Source organism: Schistocerca serialis, chromosome 3, assembly GCF_023864345.2.
Source record: "Schistocerca serialis cubense isolate TAMUIC-IGC-003099 chromosome 3, iqSchSeri2.2, whole genome shotgun sequence".
NCBI lineage: Eukaryota > Metazoa > Arthropoda > Insecta > Orthoptera > Acrididae > Schistocerca > Schistocerca serialis.
The window spans coordinates 815,436,883-815,453,925 of NC_064640.1; the positions used below are offsets into that span (position 1 = coordinate 815,436,883).

At 41.7% G+C, this 17,043-nt stretch overlaps 1 protein-coding gene across 1 annotated transcript in view; it reads left to right on the forward strand.

The window, feature by feature from the left end:
• Positions 1–17,043, forward strand: part of LOC126470693 (heat shock 70 kDa protein 14-like) — a 219,503-nt gene that overhangs the window by 98,373 nt on the left and 104,087 nt on the right. The window contains exon 4 of the mRNA XM_050098694.1: positions 2,365–2,563. Coding sequence (XP_049954651.1) covers positions 2,365–2,563 — 199 coding nt within the window. The remainder of the gene's footprint in view (positions 1–2,364; positions 2,564–17,043) is intronic.

A 17,043-nucleotide genomic window follows, 5' to 3' on the forward strand; every position in this document is an offset into this window, starting at 1 on the left:
CTGTTTCACGTTTTTCTTATAATACAACTAGTTTATAAACTGACAGTAGGATCTTAACTACTTAATGATCCATTTGGGCATCATAGGAGATATTCCTCAGAGTATAAATTGTATCATTCGACACTCCATTCTTAATACTATACCCGCATTGTTAGATTGTGAGTAGTAATTACTTAAAATGATTCTGTTGTTCAACACACTAGCTGGAAAAAATTGCAACATATCTTTGTTGTAATTAATCCAGAGACTGACAAAGGTGTTATGCACAATCCAGTAACAACAGTGTGACCACTGCCTATGTTTGGAATCAGCATGAATAACCACTCACAAACAGCAGGTGGCAGCGCCAGCAGGGGAGGCTATATAAAGTGTGTTGGGGAACATGGAAAACATTGCAGTCGTTATAATGTGGAAACAGAGCGGTTTATCTGACTTCCAGAAGGACATGATCATTGACTTTCAGGCCAAGGGTGGAAGAATTTCCAAAACAGCTAAGTTATGAAACTGTTTGTGTGCCATTGTGTTTAAAGTATACCGTGCATGGTAAAATAGGTGCTATACAAAACCAGCACAACGGTAGCTATAATGCACTACGGGCAGAGATGACGGGGTGAACAACAGCTGTGTAGATATGTATGGGTGAGCATCAGACTGCCCAGATAAACCCATGGCTACCAAAAATGTCTCCTCAATGACCGTTCAGCAAACATTGCTGTGTATGGTTCTCTGCAGCAGGTGCCTGGTTTGTGCACTCTTGCTAACTGGTGTTCATCGGCAACAAAGACTGGAATTAGCTCGCCAGCACTGCAGCTGGGTGTCCACTGAGTGGTGACAGGTTGCCTTTTCAGATGAATCACGTTTTATGCTCCATTGGACAGCTGGCCATTGGTGTGCACAGTGTGAATCATCTGAAAGCAAAGGGGTCCAGGCTGGAGGAGGGAGCTTTATGGTCTGGGGAATATATTCAAGGCATTACCCGAGTTATTTTGTCATTCTGAAAGGCACAGATGATTGATATAAGTATGCATCTAGCCTTGGTTACCATGTTCACTCATACATGCAGTTCGTTTTTTCCTTCACACAATGGCATTTACCAGCAGGACAATGTAATGTGTCACAGAGCTCACAGTGTGCGTGTGTGTGTGTGTGTGTGTGTGTGTGTGTGTGTGTGTGTGTGTGTGTGTGTGGTATGAAGAGCACCAGGATGAATTTACTGTACCCTCCTGGCCACCAGACCCTCTGGATTTAAACCCGGTTGATAATCTGTGGGACCACCTCGATCGAGCTGTTCTCGCGGTGGATTCTCAAGAGAAACCTGTCACATTCTGGCCATGGCACTGGAGTCTGCATGGCTCCATATCCGTGTCGTTACCCTCCAGAACTTCACTATCACTATTCCTGCATGTCTCGCAGTGGTCTATGCAGCAAAAGGTGGTTATTCAGGCTTTCGACTGATGGTCAAATTAATGTGACTGGACAGTGTATATGTAACATGTCAAAATTACAATCTTACTTTGGTTGCTATCTTTGCGAGCAATCTGTACAGAATTGGATCCTGACAAGGCAGCCAATTTGAAGAAGTTTTGGGCTTTAAAATTTTATACACATTTTTTGTGCAGGATAAAAAGACATAGCCACCAAAGAGTGGCTACAGATTTTATCAGGTAGTGCAATGGTTAAATACATCCATCCTGTATTATCACAGATATACTTCTATCTTCTAAATGCTGACTTCCTTTGGTGTAGTGCTTTGACATGTTTTGCTTGTAGAAGCTGTCAAGTGGGAATATGATTGCTGAAATAGAGAGAATGATTTGGTCTCGGTGACTTTTCACTCATTTTTTCACACTGTCCTATTACACAAAATGATTAAACTATTAGAGTTTTCCTTTTGAACATGTAACTAATAAGTACTCTCACAGTGGAATCAATACTTTGCAGTAACAAAACTCTTTGGCCCATTCACAAAATGTTCCTGCCCCTAAAAAAAATGAATTACAAATTTTTGATGCAGGTACCGAACTAATCTATGGGTAGCTTTTCTGATTCTGTAACTTTCAAGGAATTTGGTGCTAGAACAAAGCAATTTACAGGAATACTTTTGTTGCGAATGCAAGATCCTGCTTTTAATGGGGTCGCATGTCAATTTAACAAGTTTTCCAGTGCTGCATCATATTTGTACTGTGAGTTTTTTAAGTGTTTCAAGTTATTTGATGGAAAAGAATAAGCTGTAGGCATTGACTCTACTGACGACCAGCCAGCTAGCTGTCAATCAACAATAAATATAGTGTTTGTATACAAATATGAAGCTTGTGGTTTGGTAGTAATGTAAAGCATTTCTTTATTTTTTGTTATTTGTTTCAGGCTTTGCTTCCACATGTGTACCTCCAGATACAGATCTGCGCACAGTCCTGTGTGTCCCCTTAAATTTTTCGAAGTGTAGTCGTCGGGCACTGGCACATGCAGCGGAAGATGCAGGATTCGATGTTCTGCAAGTAATTAGTGAACCTATAGCAGCCTTGCTTGCTCAAGGCTATGGTGTTGAGTCCCCAGATGAGAGAGGGTGAGTGCTGTAATGCAGTATGTTATTCTTGGTGTTCGTGATAAGTTATGAAACAATCTGCATGATCTTTAGCTACTAAATGAGGTGTTCAACATTGTTAACATATATTTTAGGGCGAATATGCTGCTCATTATTGAAATTGTTGTTTCCACTATTGACTAGCCTACATAAGATTGGAGGAATGCATGTTTTCTCCTTAGACTTTACTCTGAGGGCTTTGGCCCCAAAACACTGCATAGCATGTGCACATAGGCTGATGTTTTCATCAATAGAGCTGATAAACATTCCACAGTGATACGTTTCAGTGCTGTGTTTTGTGGGTTACATTTCTCCAAATAAATTATTAATTTCTTATTAACAGATGAAACTTTTATGTTAAGATGTCAGTGGTTCAGTTTGTTGAGGAAATCTGCACAAATAGCAGTAAAATATTATTTTATAGTGAAGTGTATATGAGAAAGACATGTTTACTGTTGTTACATGAGCCCACATCAGTTGCTTTATCTTTTGACCCTGAGGTCAATGATCCTGTATGATCTAGACTACGGTCAGATTGCTCATTATTAGGTTTCCAATTTAACGCAGATGATGGATCTCCTCGGGGAAATAACAATCAGATCATAAAGGAAGTCCTTTGGATATCCCATATGTTTACTGTGGGAAGGTCTCGTCTGAGATACAGAAGCAGCTCTGCAGCCATCTGTTTAGTGCAATGGTTACAGCTGGTTGTAAGTAATGCTTGTCATCATCTTAGTTCCTTTTGGTGGTGTCACTCGTCTAATGGAATCACAGTTCACAATTTGTTCATTCATGCCCAGTATTGATTGGAATCCTTGGTTTGGAGCCAGGTGGATTTAAACTAGAGGCTCCATTGATTTTTTGGTGATCTTGGGTGCAGATTCCTTGACTTAATCTGTATTGGATGTAGAATTTTAAAGTGCCTCCCTGAATTGGTTAGGCATGCAGTACCCGCAGAAAGGATTTCCTTCAATAGCGCAATATGTATAGTTTGCATCCTTTTTTTTTTTTTTTTAGATATATTACTTTGTAAGCCTGTTTACCTTTAGATGTTGAACACCAAAGAGCCATGATCACTTCACATGTATTTCATATTGAGGAGATCAAATAGCCATATAAGTCAACTGTGAAAATGAAAACTGAATATTAGGTAACTGGACAAGTATTCAAGGCAAGATCACTGAATTACTGTGACTTGCTTAAACAGCATTGCTTGTGTAGCAAGTGGAACAGAAAATTGGGTAAAACTAGAAACAAACGGAAACAAAATCTTAAATTCTGACTGGAATATATATGTGACAAGTCTCTTTTTGTGTAATGAGATAAATGCAGTCAACAATAGATAATTTGGGTAAAGTTAAGCCTTAAAGGTGGGCCAAAATTTCTTACTAAAACTATCTATTGGTGACACACTACATCAGTTGAGATGGCATGGAATGCTACGGAAGATTTGTGGAAAAATATTTCTGATAAATTACCTGATCATGTTTTAGCCATAGGAGAGGTTCCTGTTAGCCAGCCATGCATGACACAGGTGGCAGGGATGGCGGTTCAAGTGAAATTGTACTAAATATCTTATCTGAAAATTATCTTGGACAGCCAACTAAGTAGAATACATATGATGTAAGTATACAATATATGCTGTCAATAAAAAAATGTGAACTTTTCAATTCAGTGAAAATAAATGGATGAATCAACAAACACAGAGCTACAGCAGCATCATTGATCAGTGGTGTTGAATGAAAAGTTGTGCATGATGTGTCAATAAAATAACAAACTATCTGAGCAACTATTTACATCTGGGAAGGAGAATATTGATTAATGGGAGAAATTCACAAACCTTGTCAGAAACATGCTGGTTGAGTTTGTGTGATGGGATGTAGTGAGATGTGGGGAAGGACCCACCAAGGTTCAATGACAATATTACTCATTTAGCCCCTGAGGGCTCACAACTCTCGTGTCAGTACCTACCTGCTTGGCTACCATGGGGCCCCATGCTTTGCAGCATTACTTCGTTTCTGTCCTGCAAGCTTATACTTCCACTGTCCCTTTCTCCCTCTGCCTCTCCATTGTATGGTTTTCTTGATGCAGACCCAGCTCAGATCTCGTTTGTGACTGGGATTAGAGTTTCCGCTTTTTTTTGTTTTCTACAACTTTTCATTAAGTAAAGACATAGTCCCCGTTGTTAGGTTTGACCTGCCATCAGTTTTCAGATTCTCCAGAAATGTTTACCATGCAGGGAAGGTCACCCAATGCAGTGTAAGCTCCAGCATGGTGGCCATCCTGTCATGGTGGTCATCAAATAGCTGCACAGTGGTAGCCCCCTGGCCACGTGGGTATCGTATTGTTGGTGTCTGAGCTGAAAACTTCCCATGTATGCCAAGGTTTATGTGCATGTGCCCATTGTGACTGGGACACGGGGACTCCGAGCAACGGATTACTGGTCATGTAGCCATTTTCTGCGGCTGGGTGGCGCACATGGCAAGAGCCCCCATTCGAAGTGGGTGGCACCATGGCGGATGAGCCACAAATGAATCGGATGAAGTTATCTTCCGCCGGTAGCTGTATGATTCCAGCAGTCTCTATGGAAGGAAAGTACTATTTAAGTGCAGAGAGATATGACCATAAAATGTTTCCTTCTATAGGGCTAAGCGGCAAGCAGAGAAATATCCCCCCCCCTGTCCCCCCAATAATTAGTTTGCTCAAGGATTGATGGGGATTCCTTCTTGGCTACAGAACCCTTCTTCTTTGTGGAGAACATAGAAGTCAAGCTTGGGGAAGTGGCAGCCATTTCTAAAATGAACAGTGGGTCAATTTTGATCAAAACAGTATCCTCTGCCCAATCACGGGTGCTACTAGCTCTTAACAAGGTGGGTGACATACCGGTGACTGTCACTCCCCATAATAGTCTAAATATGGTTCAGGGACCTGCTCTTACAATCTGATGCTGAGCTATGCACCAACTTGGAGTGCCAGGGTGCACACTTTGTTAGTCATGTACATTGGGGACCAAAGGACAACAGTGTCGCTACCAGTGCCTTCATGTTGGCCTTTGATGGTGATTCATTACCTGAAAAGGTCAGGGTGACATTATACCGAAGTGATGTGAAAGAAAGCGTCACTCCCATGGACGCCTGCCCAGATGGACTCTCAGCCGTGTTGACTGGGATGCTTTTGCCTCTTTTGTTGCCCTTGGCTCCCCACTGCATGGAGATATTGATGAGGCAGTCCAGAATACAACTACAACCATTATTTGAGCAGCTGATTTTGGCGATTCCCTGTTCCTTCTGTGCACCCCGACAGAAGACAATACCTGGATGGTCATCAGAAATTGCAGAGGCCATTAGAGATCGTAGGCTCCATCGATGGAGCACGTTATTGCCTTTCAGTGGCTCCATGCCTGGGTCTGCCATCCAATAAAACGATGGAAACAAGAATGCAAGGAACAGTACGCTTCAACCATCAGACCGTGAACCTTCCCTTCATAGGTTTGAGCCAAGGTCAGATGTATCTACAGATACCAGACACCTGCAGGTGTACCTGGTGGTGTTCCGTTGAATGGTGCCATCTACACTAACACAGATGCCACATTTTTCTCTGTATTATGCTAGAGCCTCTGAGTCTGAGAACTGTCAACCCTTTTTTGTGTCCTAAAAAAGTGAGTAGAGCAAAAGCAGTTATCTTTTACTGCACACCACCTGGATCCGTATAATGCTCCATTCAGTGAATGGGGAGTTGTCAGTGTCCTAGCCCACTGCCCCAGGATCGGACCACATCCTCAACCAGATGATCAAGCACCTATCTGTGGATTGTCAGTGTCATATCCTTGCCATCTTTAACTGCATCCTGGAGTGAGGGCGACTTCCCATTGCAACAGCGACAAATCATCATCATCCCAGTACTGAAACAGGGCAAGCACCCTCTAGAGATGAATAGTTATTACCCAGTTAATCCCACCAGTGTTCTCTACAAGTTGTTTGAATGCATGGTGAGCTGGCGGCTGTGTTGGCTCCTTGAGTCTCGGGGTCTTCTGCCTCCATCCCAGGGCGGTTTTTGCCGAGGTGACTCTATACTGAAAATCTGGATTGCCTGGAGTCTGCCATCCAAACAGCTTTTGTCCAATATCAACACCTTATAGCCATCTTCTTCGACCTGAAAAAGGCTTAAGACCCCACATCCTAGCTACTGTACACATCTTCTTATCCCACCATACTTTGCAGGTTCAACTTGCTGCTTCCCACAGTACCACCCCCCACCCCCCTCCCCTCCTCCCCCAATCCGACGAGAGAATGGGGTACCACAGGGCTCTGTTAGTATGGATGTCACTGAACATCGACTGCAAGGTGCCATAGGAAAGGCGCAGTCATGGGACCTCACCCATGGCTTTCACTTTACAGTGTCAAAACTCATGTTATGCACTTCTGTCAACATTGTAGTGTTCACCCACAACCAGAACTTTACCTCAACAGCCAACTACTCAATGTGGTGGGAACATTTTGGTTTTTTGGACTGGTCTTAGATCCTAAGTTGACGTGGATTCCCCATCTATGCTAGATTGATCGAAAGTGTTAGCTGCACCTTAATAGTCTTCACTGCCTGAGTAACACCAGCTGGGATGCATATCGTACTACCTTTCCACAGCTTTACAAAGCCCTGATACAATCCCGTCGAAACACCGGAATCCATCCCCTGCAACAGCAGTCCAGATCAAGGATTACAATCGCAATCCACATCCTGTCTCTCCTCTCTGAACTCCAGTTGGTTCCTCTATCACCTCTCCTCCAGGCCCATTCACTACACATTCATGGTGCATCCCTCGGCCACAGCGTTGTCTTGACCTATCACCAGATCTGAAAGACTCGGTTCCTTCTGAGGCCGTCTGCCACCAATTTTTAGCCATTCTTGTCATATCTTGGGGTTCAGAAGTAGTCTGTACTGATGACTTAATGGGTGCTGGTCATGTGGGCTTCGCTTATACTCGCATGTGACACTGAACTGTGCTCCCTGCCAAATGGTTGTAATGTTTTCACTGCGGAGTTGGTAGCCATCTCTCGTGCTCTTGAACATATTAGTTTCTGCACCGGTGGATCCTCTCTCATCTTCAGCAACTCCTTGTGCAGTTTGCATCTCTTGACCAATGTTACCTTCACCGTCCCTTGGTAATTGCTATCCAGGGTTCCCTGTATGTCTGGACCCCAGGCCACATCAGGATCCTGGGAAATGAACTTGCTGGTAGCCTGGCCAAACTGGCTACCTGTAAACTGATTTGTGATGTTGGTATTCCAGTAATGGACCTCTGATCGGTATTATGCCATGAAGGTTAGGGAATCAGGAATGGCTCACTCTGACTTTGCCAAACAAAATAGGGTGATGAAGGAGACTACAAATCTGTGGAGGTCCTTCATGTGGGCCTCTCTCAAAGACTTGATCGTCCTTTTGCTGGCTGCGTATTGGCCATACTTGGCTAACTCTTGGTCATCTCTTCTGTCGCAAAGACCCACCTCTCTGTCATTGTGGTTCCCATTTGCTGGTGGTCCACATTTTGCTGGACTGTCCGAACTTAGCCACCATGCAGTGGGCTCTTAATCTCCCTCGCGCGCTGTCTCTGGTGTTAGGAGACAGTGCCTCAGTGGCTGACTTAGTTTTACGTTTTATTCTTGAAGGGAGCTTTCACCGCTCTCTTCAAGGTAGGTCCACTTACCCATATTGGCCCATTGATGGGTTGGCAGAACACTCTTTGCCTCCTCTGCCAAGTCCGTGCTGTGGCTATCTGGGCATTGTGGTGCAGCCTGGTCCTCACCTTACCTGCTCTTTTACTCCCCCCCCCCCCCCCCCCCCCCCCATGGTCTGTTAGACTTGTTCGTCTTTTGTCTCTCTGTACTTCTCTCATCGTGTCCATGTTGCTAGTCTTTCCTAGGTGATTTGTGAGTGGGCTAAATCTGGTAAGGGGGGGGGGGGGGGGACTGGGATGTATGTTCCCTCATTGCATTGCACTGTGCTCGGAGGCTTCTGGCTGCACCCTAGAGGGAACACCTTTCTTGTGCTCTCTCTCTGTCTTTCTTTCTTTCTTCTTCTTGTCCATTATCTCACTTTCATAAACCTTATGGTTTTCCTCCCCTGGGTTTTGTGTGGTAGGCTATCTGATCTACAGGCATGTAGACCTGTCTGTCTGAGGAAAAAGGGACTGATGACCTAGTAGTTTGGTCCCTTTAATCATCCAGTCAACCAACCAACTCCTCTTAAGAATGTTATATTCTGAAATATAAACTGCCGATTGAATAGGTCATCATCATGAGTCAGAAATTGTGAATCTAGCATACCTAAAATACATAAAACCATGTCAGTATTATGAAAGGGATAGAGTGCTACTCTCCATGCAGCAGAAATGTTGAATTGCAGATAGGCATAATTAAAAGACTGTCAAACAAGTAAGTTTTCACACACACACACACACACACACACACACACACACACACACACACACACACACACACAGACAGACAGACAGACAGACAGACAGACAGACAGAGAGATAGAGGGAGAGAGAGAGAGAGAGAGTCAGTCACACACAGTCTCTGGTTGTCGAGACCAGATTGCAACTCAAAATCTCTGCTATATGGTGATTGGCAATCTATCTTTTTCATAATACTGACATTATTCCATCCTGGATTTTCCATTGTTAGATGTTATAATGTCATCATTAATTAAATAAGAATGGTGGTGTTTTTATTGTAGTCATAATTAAGATCAGATTATTTAGAATAGTAATCCACCAGTCACAAGCTGTGAACAGTTGTTACAAACTACTTGCAAAAAGAGGAAAAAGAAATAATTTCTGTTGGCACTCCTGTCCCGCATACAAACTGTAACTTCAACAACACACTAAAGTCATACACGCCCATGTCAGAACCTTTGAACACCAAGATGAAAAAGGAATTAAATGTGACTGCACGTTAAGCCCAATCAACGGAAGGAAAGGCAGGCAAAACAAGGACTTACTCTTGGAGAAAGGTACACGAAATATGTCATAGAGACTATGAAGACCATGAATTAAATATTAAATGTCGTTCGCTATATTGCTATGATGGATAAAAAGTAAAACACAATCAACATCCAATGTGCCGTTTGCTAAAACGACCGATAACTCAGACAGCAAACATACAGTAGAACGTAAGTGGTTAAAAGAGAGACATTTGGTCAGGAAACAGCTAATGGTCAAAGGTTGATGACAGTTAGCACAAAGTGATGGTGGGTCACCACTTGACAAATGACGATGGCTAAAAAGACAGTACCCAGTACGTAACCTAGCTAAAATCAGCTCCTTGCGGCGAAAGGTCTGAGAGAGGAGATCGGCCAAGCTTCTGGGAGATGTTTCATTCCCTGGAGTTTGTTCCCATGAATGGAAGACCAATTTTAATGTCAAAGTGACACCACCTTCTGATAAAAGACAACATGGAGATCATCGGAAGGAATGGAAGAACTAGCTGGATGATGTAGGAGGACTGCAGACTTGGCAACAGTGTCAGCAGCCTTGGCAACAGTGTCAGCAGCTTTGTTTCCTGTCAGACCATCCATCAAGACAGAGCAAGTGCTGGAGCAGTAACCAAAAGTGAACTCCAGGAGGTAATGGAGAAGAGGGACCCACCTACTGGCGGTCAAATGAGCCGTTGAAGGAGGCGACATAAGATGAGTGGCCAGGTATGGCAGACAAATGGCATGTGTATCTGCTGAGGAGAACATCATGTCGTTATGACCGCAGTAGTGAGGCAGCTTCTGCATAGAGACTTTCAACTGGGCTGGTGTAAAAGGTGCCAGTGGCCACATGGATTCGATGGTGGTAGATTGTATTTAGACAGTGTAAGATGGATGGATGTGCAGATGCATAAACGGAGCATCCATAGTCTACTTTCAAAAGGCCAAGGGATCTGTACAAACAGAGGAGGGTGGTCCAGACCACTCCCCAGGAAGTACCACTGAGGACCCGTAGAACACTGACGGACAGGGTACAGCGGGCAGCCAGGTAAGACATGTGGGAGGACCAAGAAAGTTTCTATCAATCATGAGCCGCAGGAATTTCGTAGTTTCAACAAACGGTAGAGCAACAGGCCCAAGACCGGGTGATCAAAAAGTCAGTATAAATTTGAGAACTGAATAAATCACGGAATAATGTAGATAGAGAGGTACAAATTGACACACATACTTGGAATGACATGGGGTTTTATTAGAACAAAAAAAAAAAAATCCAAAAGTTCAAAAAATGTCAGGCAGATGGCGCTTCATCTGATCAGAATAGCAATAATTAGCGTAACAAAGTAAGACAAATCATAGATGATGTTCTTTACAGGAAATGCTCAATATGTCCACCATCATTCCTCAACAATAGCTGTAGTCGAGGAATAATGTGAACAGCACTACAAAGCATGTCCGGAGTTATGGTGGGGAATTGGCGTCGGATGTGGTCTTTCAGCATCCCTAGAGATGTCGGTCAATCACGATACACTTGCGACTTCAGGTAACCCCAAAGCCAATAATCGCATGGACTGAGGTCTGGGGACCTGGGAGGCCAAGCATGACGAAAGTGGCAGCTGAGCAAACGATCATCATCAAACGACGCGCACAAGAGATCTTTCACGCGTCTAGCAAAATGGTTTTTTTGTTTTTCTTCGGTTATAATAAAACCCCATGTCATTCCAAGCATGTGTGTCAATTTTTACCTCTCTATCCACATTATTTCATGGTTTATTAAGTTTTCAAATTTATACTGACTTTTTGATCACCCGGTATAAAGAAGGTGGAAGAAACCCATTGTGCAGCCAGAAATTCATACAAATGGTTTTGTCAGTGGAAAAGCGAAAGCCATTGTTGATGCTGCATGAGTAAAGACAATGAGACAATGCTGAAGACTTCGCTCAAGGAGACAAGTCCATGGGGAACTGCAATAGGTGGCAAAATCGTCAACAAAAAGGGACCCGGAAATACCCAGCGGGAGACAGGCCATAATAGGGTCAATGGCAATAGCAAGGACAACGAATGTCAGGATGGACCCCTGAGGCATCCAATTTTCATGAATAAAAGTGTCCTACAAGTCACATTCCACACGTGCTTTGAGAAGTCTGTCTTTTAAAAATTCCTGAAGGAAACGTGGCAGGCAGACTGGAAAGCCCCACATGTAAAGAGTACAGAGGGTACCGGTCCTCCAGCTGGTGCCGAAGGATTTCTCCAGATCAAAAAGCACGTCCACAGTCAGTTATTGTTGCAGAAAACTGTTCATGACATGGGTTGCCAAAGTGGTGAGATGGTCAACTTCAGAATGGCACGCCTGAAATCCACACTGTGCAGTCGTTAGTAATTTGCGAGACTTGAGTCACCATACCACCCGGGCATTAATCATATGTTCTAAACCTTGCAAACATAGCTAGTGAGGGAAATGGGGTGGTAGCTAGAAGGAAGGTCTTTGTCCTTACTGGGCTGAGGAATGGGTATGATGAAGGCTTCATACCAGCGTCTGGGGAGCATGCCATCTACCCAGATGTGGTTGTATGTATTAAGCAGAAAATGTTAGCCCGCAAGAGAAAGGTGCTGCAACATCTGAATGCGAACATCATCCGGCTGTGGGGTGAAAGATAGGGATACAGTGAGAGTGATCAGCTCCCACATAGGAAAGGCTGCATTGTAGCATTTAAAATTCTAAGAGGAGAAGGGTATTACCCAAGCCTCCTCCATTTGTTTCCAATGGAGGAAGGTAGGGCGGTAATGGGTGGAGCTTGAAATATTTGCAAAATAGTGGCCCTAGGTGGTGGATATAGCAATGGGTTCCACAATGACATCATCTGCTCCGATCAGGCCAGAAATTGGTGAATTGACCTTGGGCCCAGAGAGTCGTTGGAATTTAGCCCACACAATGGAAGACAGAGCGGAACTGTTAAAAGAATTAGTAAATGAAATCCAGTTAGCTCCTTTGGCATCCCAAAGAGGGTGATGACACTGCGCACGCGACTGTTCACATCAAATGCAGTTCTCCAGTGTTAAAAATGCTGAGAGTGTGTCTCTGCACATGAATTGTCACGGTACGCGTCAGTCCACCAAGGACTGTGACATGATGTGGTAAAGTGGAAGTGTGAGGAATGGAACAGTCTGCAGCGGTAAGGATAACGTTTGTAAGGTCATCACAACTGGGGAAATGTCGTTTGTCAAAGGTCACCAGGGAGGAGTAAAGCCTCCAGTCTGCCTTTGAAAGCTGCCAATTAATTTAGTAAGTAGATGAGGGAGGAGTCGGCAGATAGGATGTGGTGAAATGGTTGCTCAAGTATGTCTAAAAGGGAACACACCACTCAATGAGAGGTCCAAATGGGAATAAGAGTGTGTCGAGTCTGAAAGGAACGTTGGTGCTCCAGTGTTAAGGCAGAAGAGGTTGAGTTGATCAAGGTGGTCAGCCGAGAGGGCACTTTACGGACAGGTTCACAAAGAGCTGCAAAGGGGGTGATGCGCATCAAAGTCACTGAGCAGCAAAAAGATTTGGGACTTTCCCAACGAGCTAGAGGAAGTCTGCCCTGCTGAAACCGAATGACAGGGATTTAGGCGGTACAAAGAGAAAAGGTGAAGCGAGGAAGGAGAATGCGGACTGCAACAGCTTGCAGCCGGATGTTGAGTGAGAGGGTTTGACTACGAATGTCATCACGAATAAGCAGCACGACTCCACCACGAGATGGATTGCCGTCCTTGGCCATATGTTCCTTTTTTCATAAACATTTTCTTCTCCGGAGAGCAAAAAAAAAAAAAAAAAAATTACTGATAGAAAGAAAATTGGCTTGATATTGTCTACATTGTCTCCATAAGTTATAAAGTGATTGAGTCCCCTGTTCAGCATGTCTTTGAGACAGAGTACCTCTAACATAATTTGTACAGGTCATTTCCAGCCTAATTGATACTTTTTATTTACAGACGAGTCTTTCCACTATTTTAATAACTGATTAAATGTTCATGCTTTTGTTGGGTAGCTGCAGAAAAGAAGGCTGTCTCAAAACACGAACCATGATGAGATGTAATATGATGAGCAGCCACCTACTACTGTCAAACTTCTTTCACTACTTGCATTATAGTTTTAATTTTGTTTAGAGGTCTACTTACTGTGTTGATGCAATGAATTGTTTTATCCTGTATTTTTGTAGAGCTCTTGCCAGATATGCTCTGCAGTATTAGATTTAAATGCCTATGTTGCAATAGGACCCATATCTCTAAATCTGTTGTTTGCTGTTGTGGAATGTGAGTCTGTTTCAGTGTTGGGGCCACTCCTGTTCCTTATTTATATAAATGATATGCCGTCTAGTATTATGGGTAACTCTAAAATATTTCTGTTTGCTGATGACGCTAGCTTGGTAGTAAAGGATGTTGTGTCCAACATTGACCTAAGTTCATGGTTTGTAGAAAATAAATTAACTCCAAATCACAGTAAGACTCAGTTTTTACAGTTTCTAACACACAATTCAACAAAACCTGACATTTTAATTTCACAGAGTGGGCATATTTAGTGAAACTGAACAGTTAAAATTTCTAGGTGCTCAGATAGATAGTAAACTGTCGTGGGAAGCCCACATTTAGGATCTTGTTCAAAGACTTAATGCTGCCATTTTTACTATTGGAACAATATCTGAAGTGAGCGATCATTCGACACAAAAATTAGTCTACTTTGCTTATTTTCATTCGCTTGTATCATATGGTGGTATATTTTGGGGTAAGTTCTTGTTGTATTGTAGATTGCATTTACTTAAATTTATGGATTGACTTTTTTTGGGTTCATATACATTTTATTTTTATCTATTATTACTTTTATGTTGTAATTTCATGTACTGACATGTTCCATGACCTGGGAGATTTTCTCCTCAGTTTGGTCCTATGGAACTTGACATGTAAATAAAATTAATTTGAATGTTGATTTTTGTGCATCATTATCTGACAGGCCATTACTAAATTTGATCACAATGTGCTTCTCAATTTGAAGACAAGCTATTGAAAACAATACGTATGATCCTGCGACTATTTCCCCACGCTCTAGTTGCAAAGTGTGACATCTTTATCAGATTGGAAGTTTATTAATGTTATTTTTGCTGTAAATTAGTCAAAAATATAATATTGAAATCTTTACCAAATTAATTTGATGTGTATCTTATAAACTGAGATTGACAAAGTCCTAAGTCTGGAATGTAAAGCCATCTCACCGAACTGAGAGGTGAAGTGAAAACTATACTTAAAAATAACCCAGCTTTAATCCAGTTTCTAAAAATATGGATTGTACCTAGTAAGATGTCCTAGGTCTTTGAGGCATGTGGTTTACAATATATCATGTGAGTTTGGAGTGAATTATTACAACAGTGTAATCACATTATTAATGAACAGTGCAAGAAACACTCCAAAATGTATAACTAAGACGTTGTGAGAAACCATTCATTGCAAAGCATGGTGTTACCAACACACACAAATTATTATTTGACAACACTGAAATCCTGGCACACACCTTGTGTTACTGGGATTCATTTATCAAGAAAGCAGTGGAGATCCACAAGTGTCCTAAATTTTTTAATGGAGTTGATGGCGTCACCTGAATCCCAACATGGTGGAAAGATCTAGAAAACAATATAAACCCCATGCTAATGTGAGTGGCTGATCTGTTTCCTTATCATTGTTGTGGTATTATTGGTAAAGCGAGCATAAGCATGAGCATGAGCAGTACTAAAGAAAGCACGAGAGCTTTAAATCTGACAGATATGTGTTGACTAGAGTTTGTTTACATCTTACAGTTTGTCATACCAAGGTATTAAGGAGACATTTTGGGAACTTGCTTACCTGTTTTACCTGTTTTGGTGAATTTCAGTAGTTGTTTCTGTTCGAGTGAGTGTATGTTCAGTGAATTCTGGAAGTAGTCAAAGTTACAGGTTTTTAGTTATTCCAAGATAGATACCAGAGACTATATGCTCATTTCATTAACAATGTATCAAGTTACATCTTCATTTTAATATTTGGTGGCTAAAATCTGCTTCATTTTAAATGATCAAGACTTTTTATTTAAAAAAAAAAAAATTACACGGACATGATCAAGTCTGGTAGAAGTAATATTACTGAATATATTGCTGTGTTAGTCTAGAACAAAATTAGGTAAGTAGAACCCAACAACATACAGATACTAACTTTATATAAATTAATCCATTGAGTAGGAGGAGTTGTCAAACAGAAATTATTTCAGTTGTTTTTAAAACTTTTATTATGTGCCTGCACCCTTAATTTGTAGGTGATGTTTTCAAATATTTTTACAGCTGAGTAAGTTAAGTTGTGAATAGTGGAGGCAATTTTTGTTCCAAGTGTTAGACTTACAAACAATACTACTATTTTTAAATTGTGCCTGATGCCTCACAACAAACTTCATAAGAGAGGTTGTTAGGATGCCTAAATTTTTAAACAATTGCCTTCATGAAGTTTGAGGATGACCACCAGATATCCTTACAGAATATTTCTGTATGATGAATACTTAGTGTCTGTGTGTAGAATTGCCTCAAAAAACTATTTCCAGTCACATCAATGAATGACAGTGTGCAAAGTAAGCTGGTTTTTTAATGCTATCATTAAAAAAATCAGCAATTACATGTAGAGAAAATGTTGCTGAATTCAAGCATTTTAAGAAATCTGTAATATGTGATTTTCTATTCAAGTTTTGGTCTATATGTGCACCTAGGAATTTTGAGCAATTGATTTTACATGCTTCCCATCTCCCAGTGCTCTATTATTGTTGCTGGTGATATATCTTGCCTTGTACAGATTTCAGTGAAGTGTATGTTTTCTAAGTAATATTCCGAGAATCAATATTTTTTAGCATTTCTTTTATTGATCAGTCTGTTGTCACACCTCTGAAGGTCTTGATTGTGATTGTTGCATTATCATCAAAGAACACCATTTCTGCTTTATTACTGTAAGGTGGAAGATCATTTATACATATCATGAACAGGAGTTTTCCCAGAATTGAACTCTATGGAATGCCTGTAATAATTTGTCCACACTCAGGGGGAGATTCATCATTAAAACTTCATGAGCTATCTAACATGGCCATTTTCTTCCTGTCAGTGCAGTATAAATTCAACCACTTACGGCATTGTACCTTGAAAACTGAACTTTTTAAGTTTATCCAAAACAATGTTGTGATTTACAAAATCAAATGTCATACATACATCACAAGAACGTCCTGGTAGGTATTGACTCGCCAGTCAGATATTTCAGTATGTGGTCAGTGAAACGGTAGATGCCATATATAGTGGAGAGACTCATCTGGCATTCAAATTTTGACTGACAGTATATTTGTAGATAGGCATGACCATTCTTCAATACATTACCTTTTGCAGCAACTTTAGAAAATGAAGTTCATAGTGAAATTAGTCATTAGTTATTAACGTCTGTCCTATTACCTTTCTTAAAAAGTG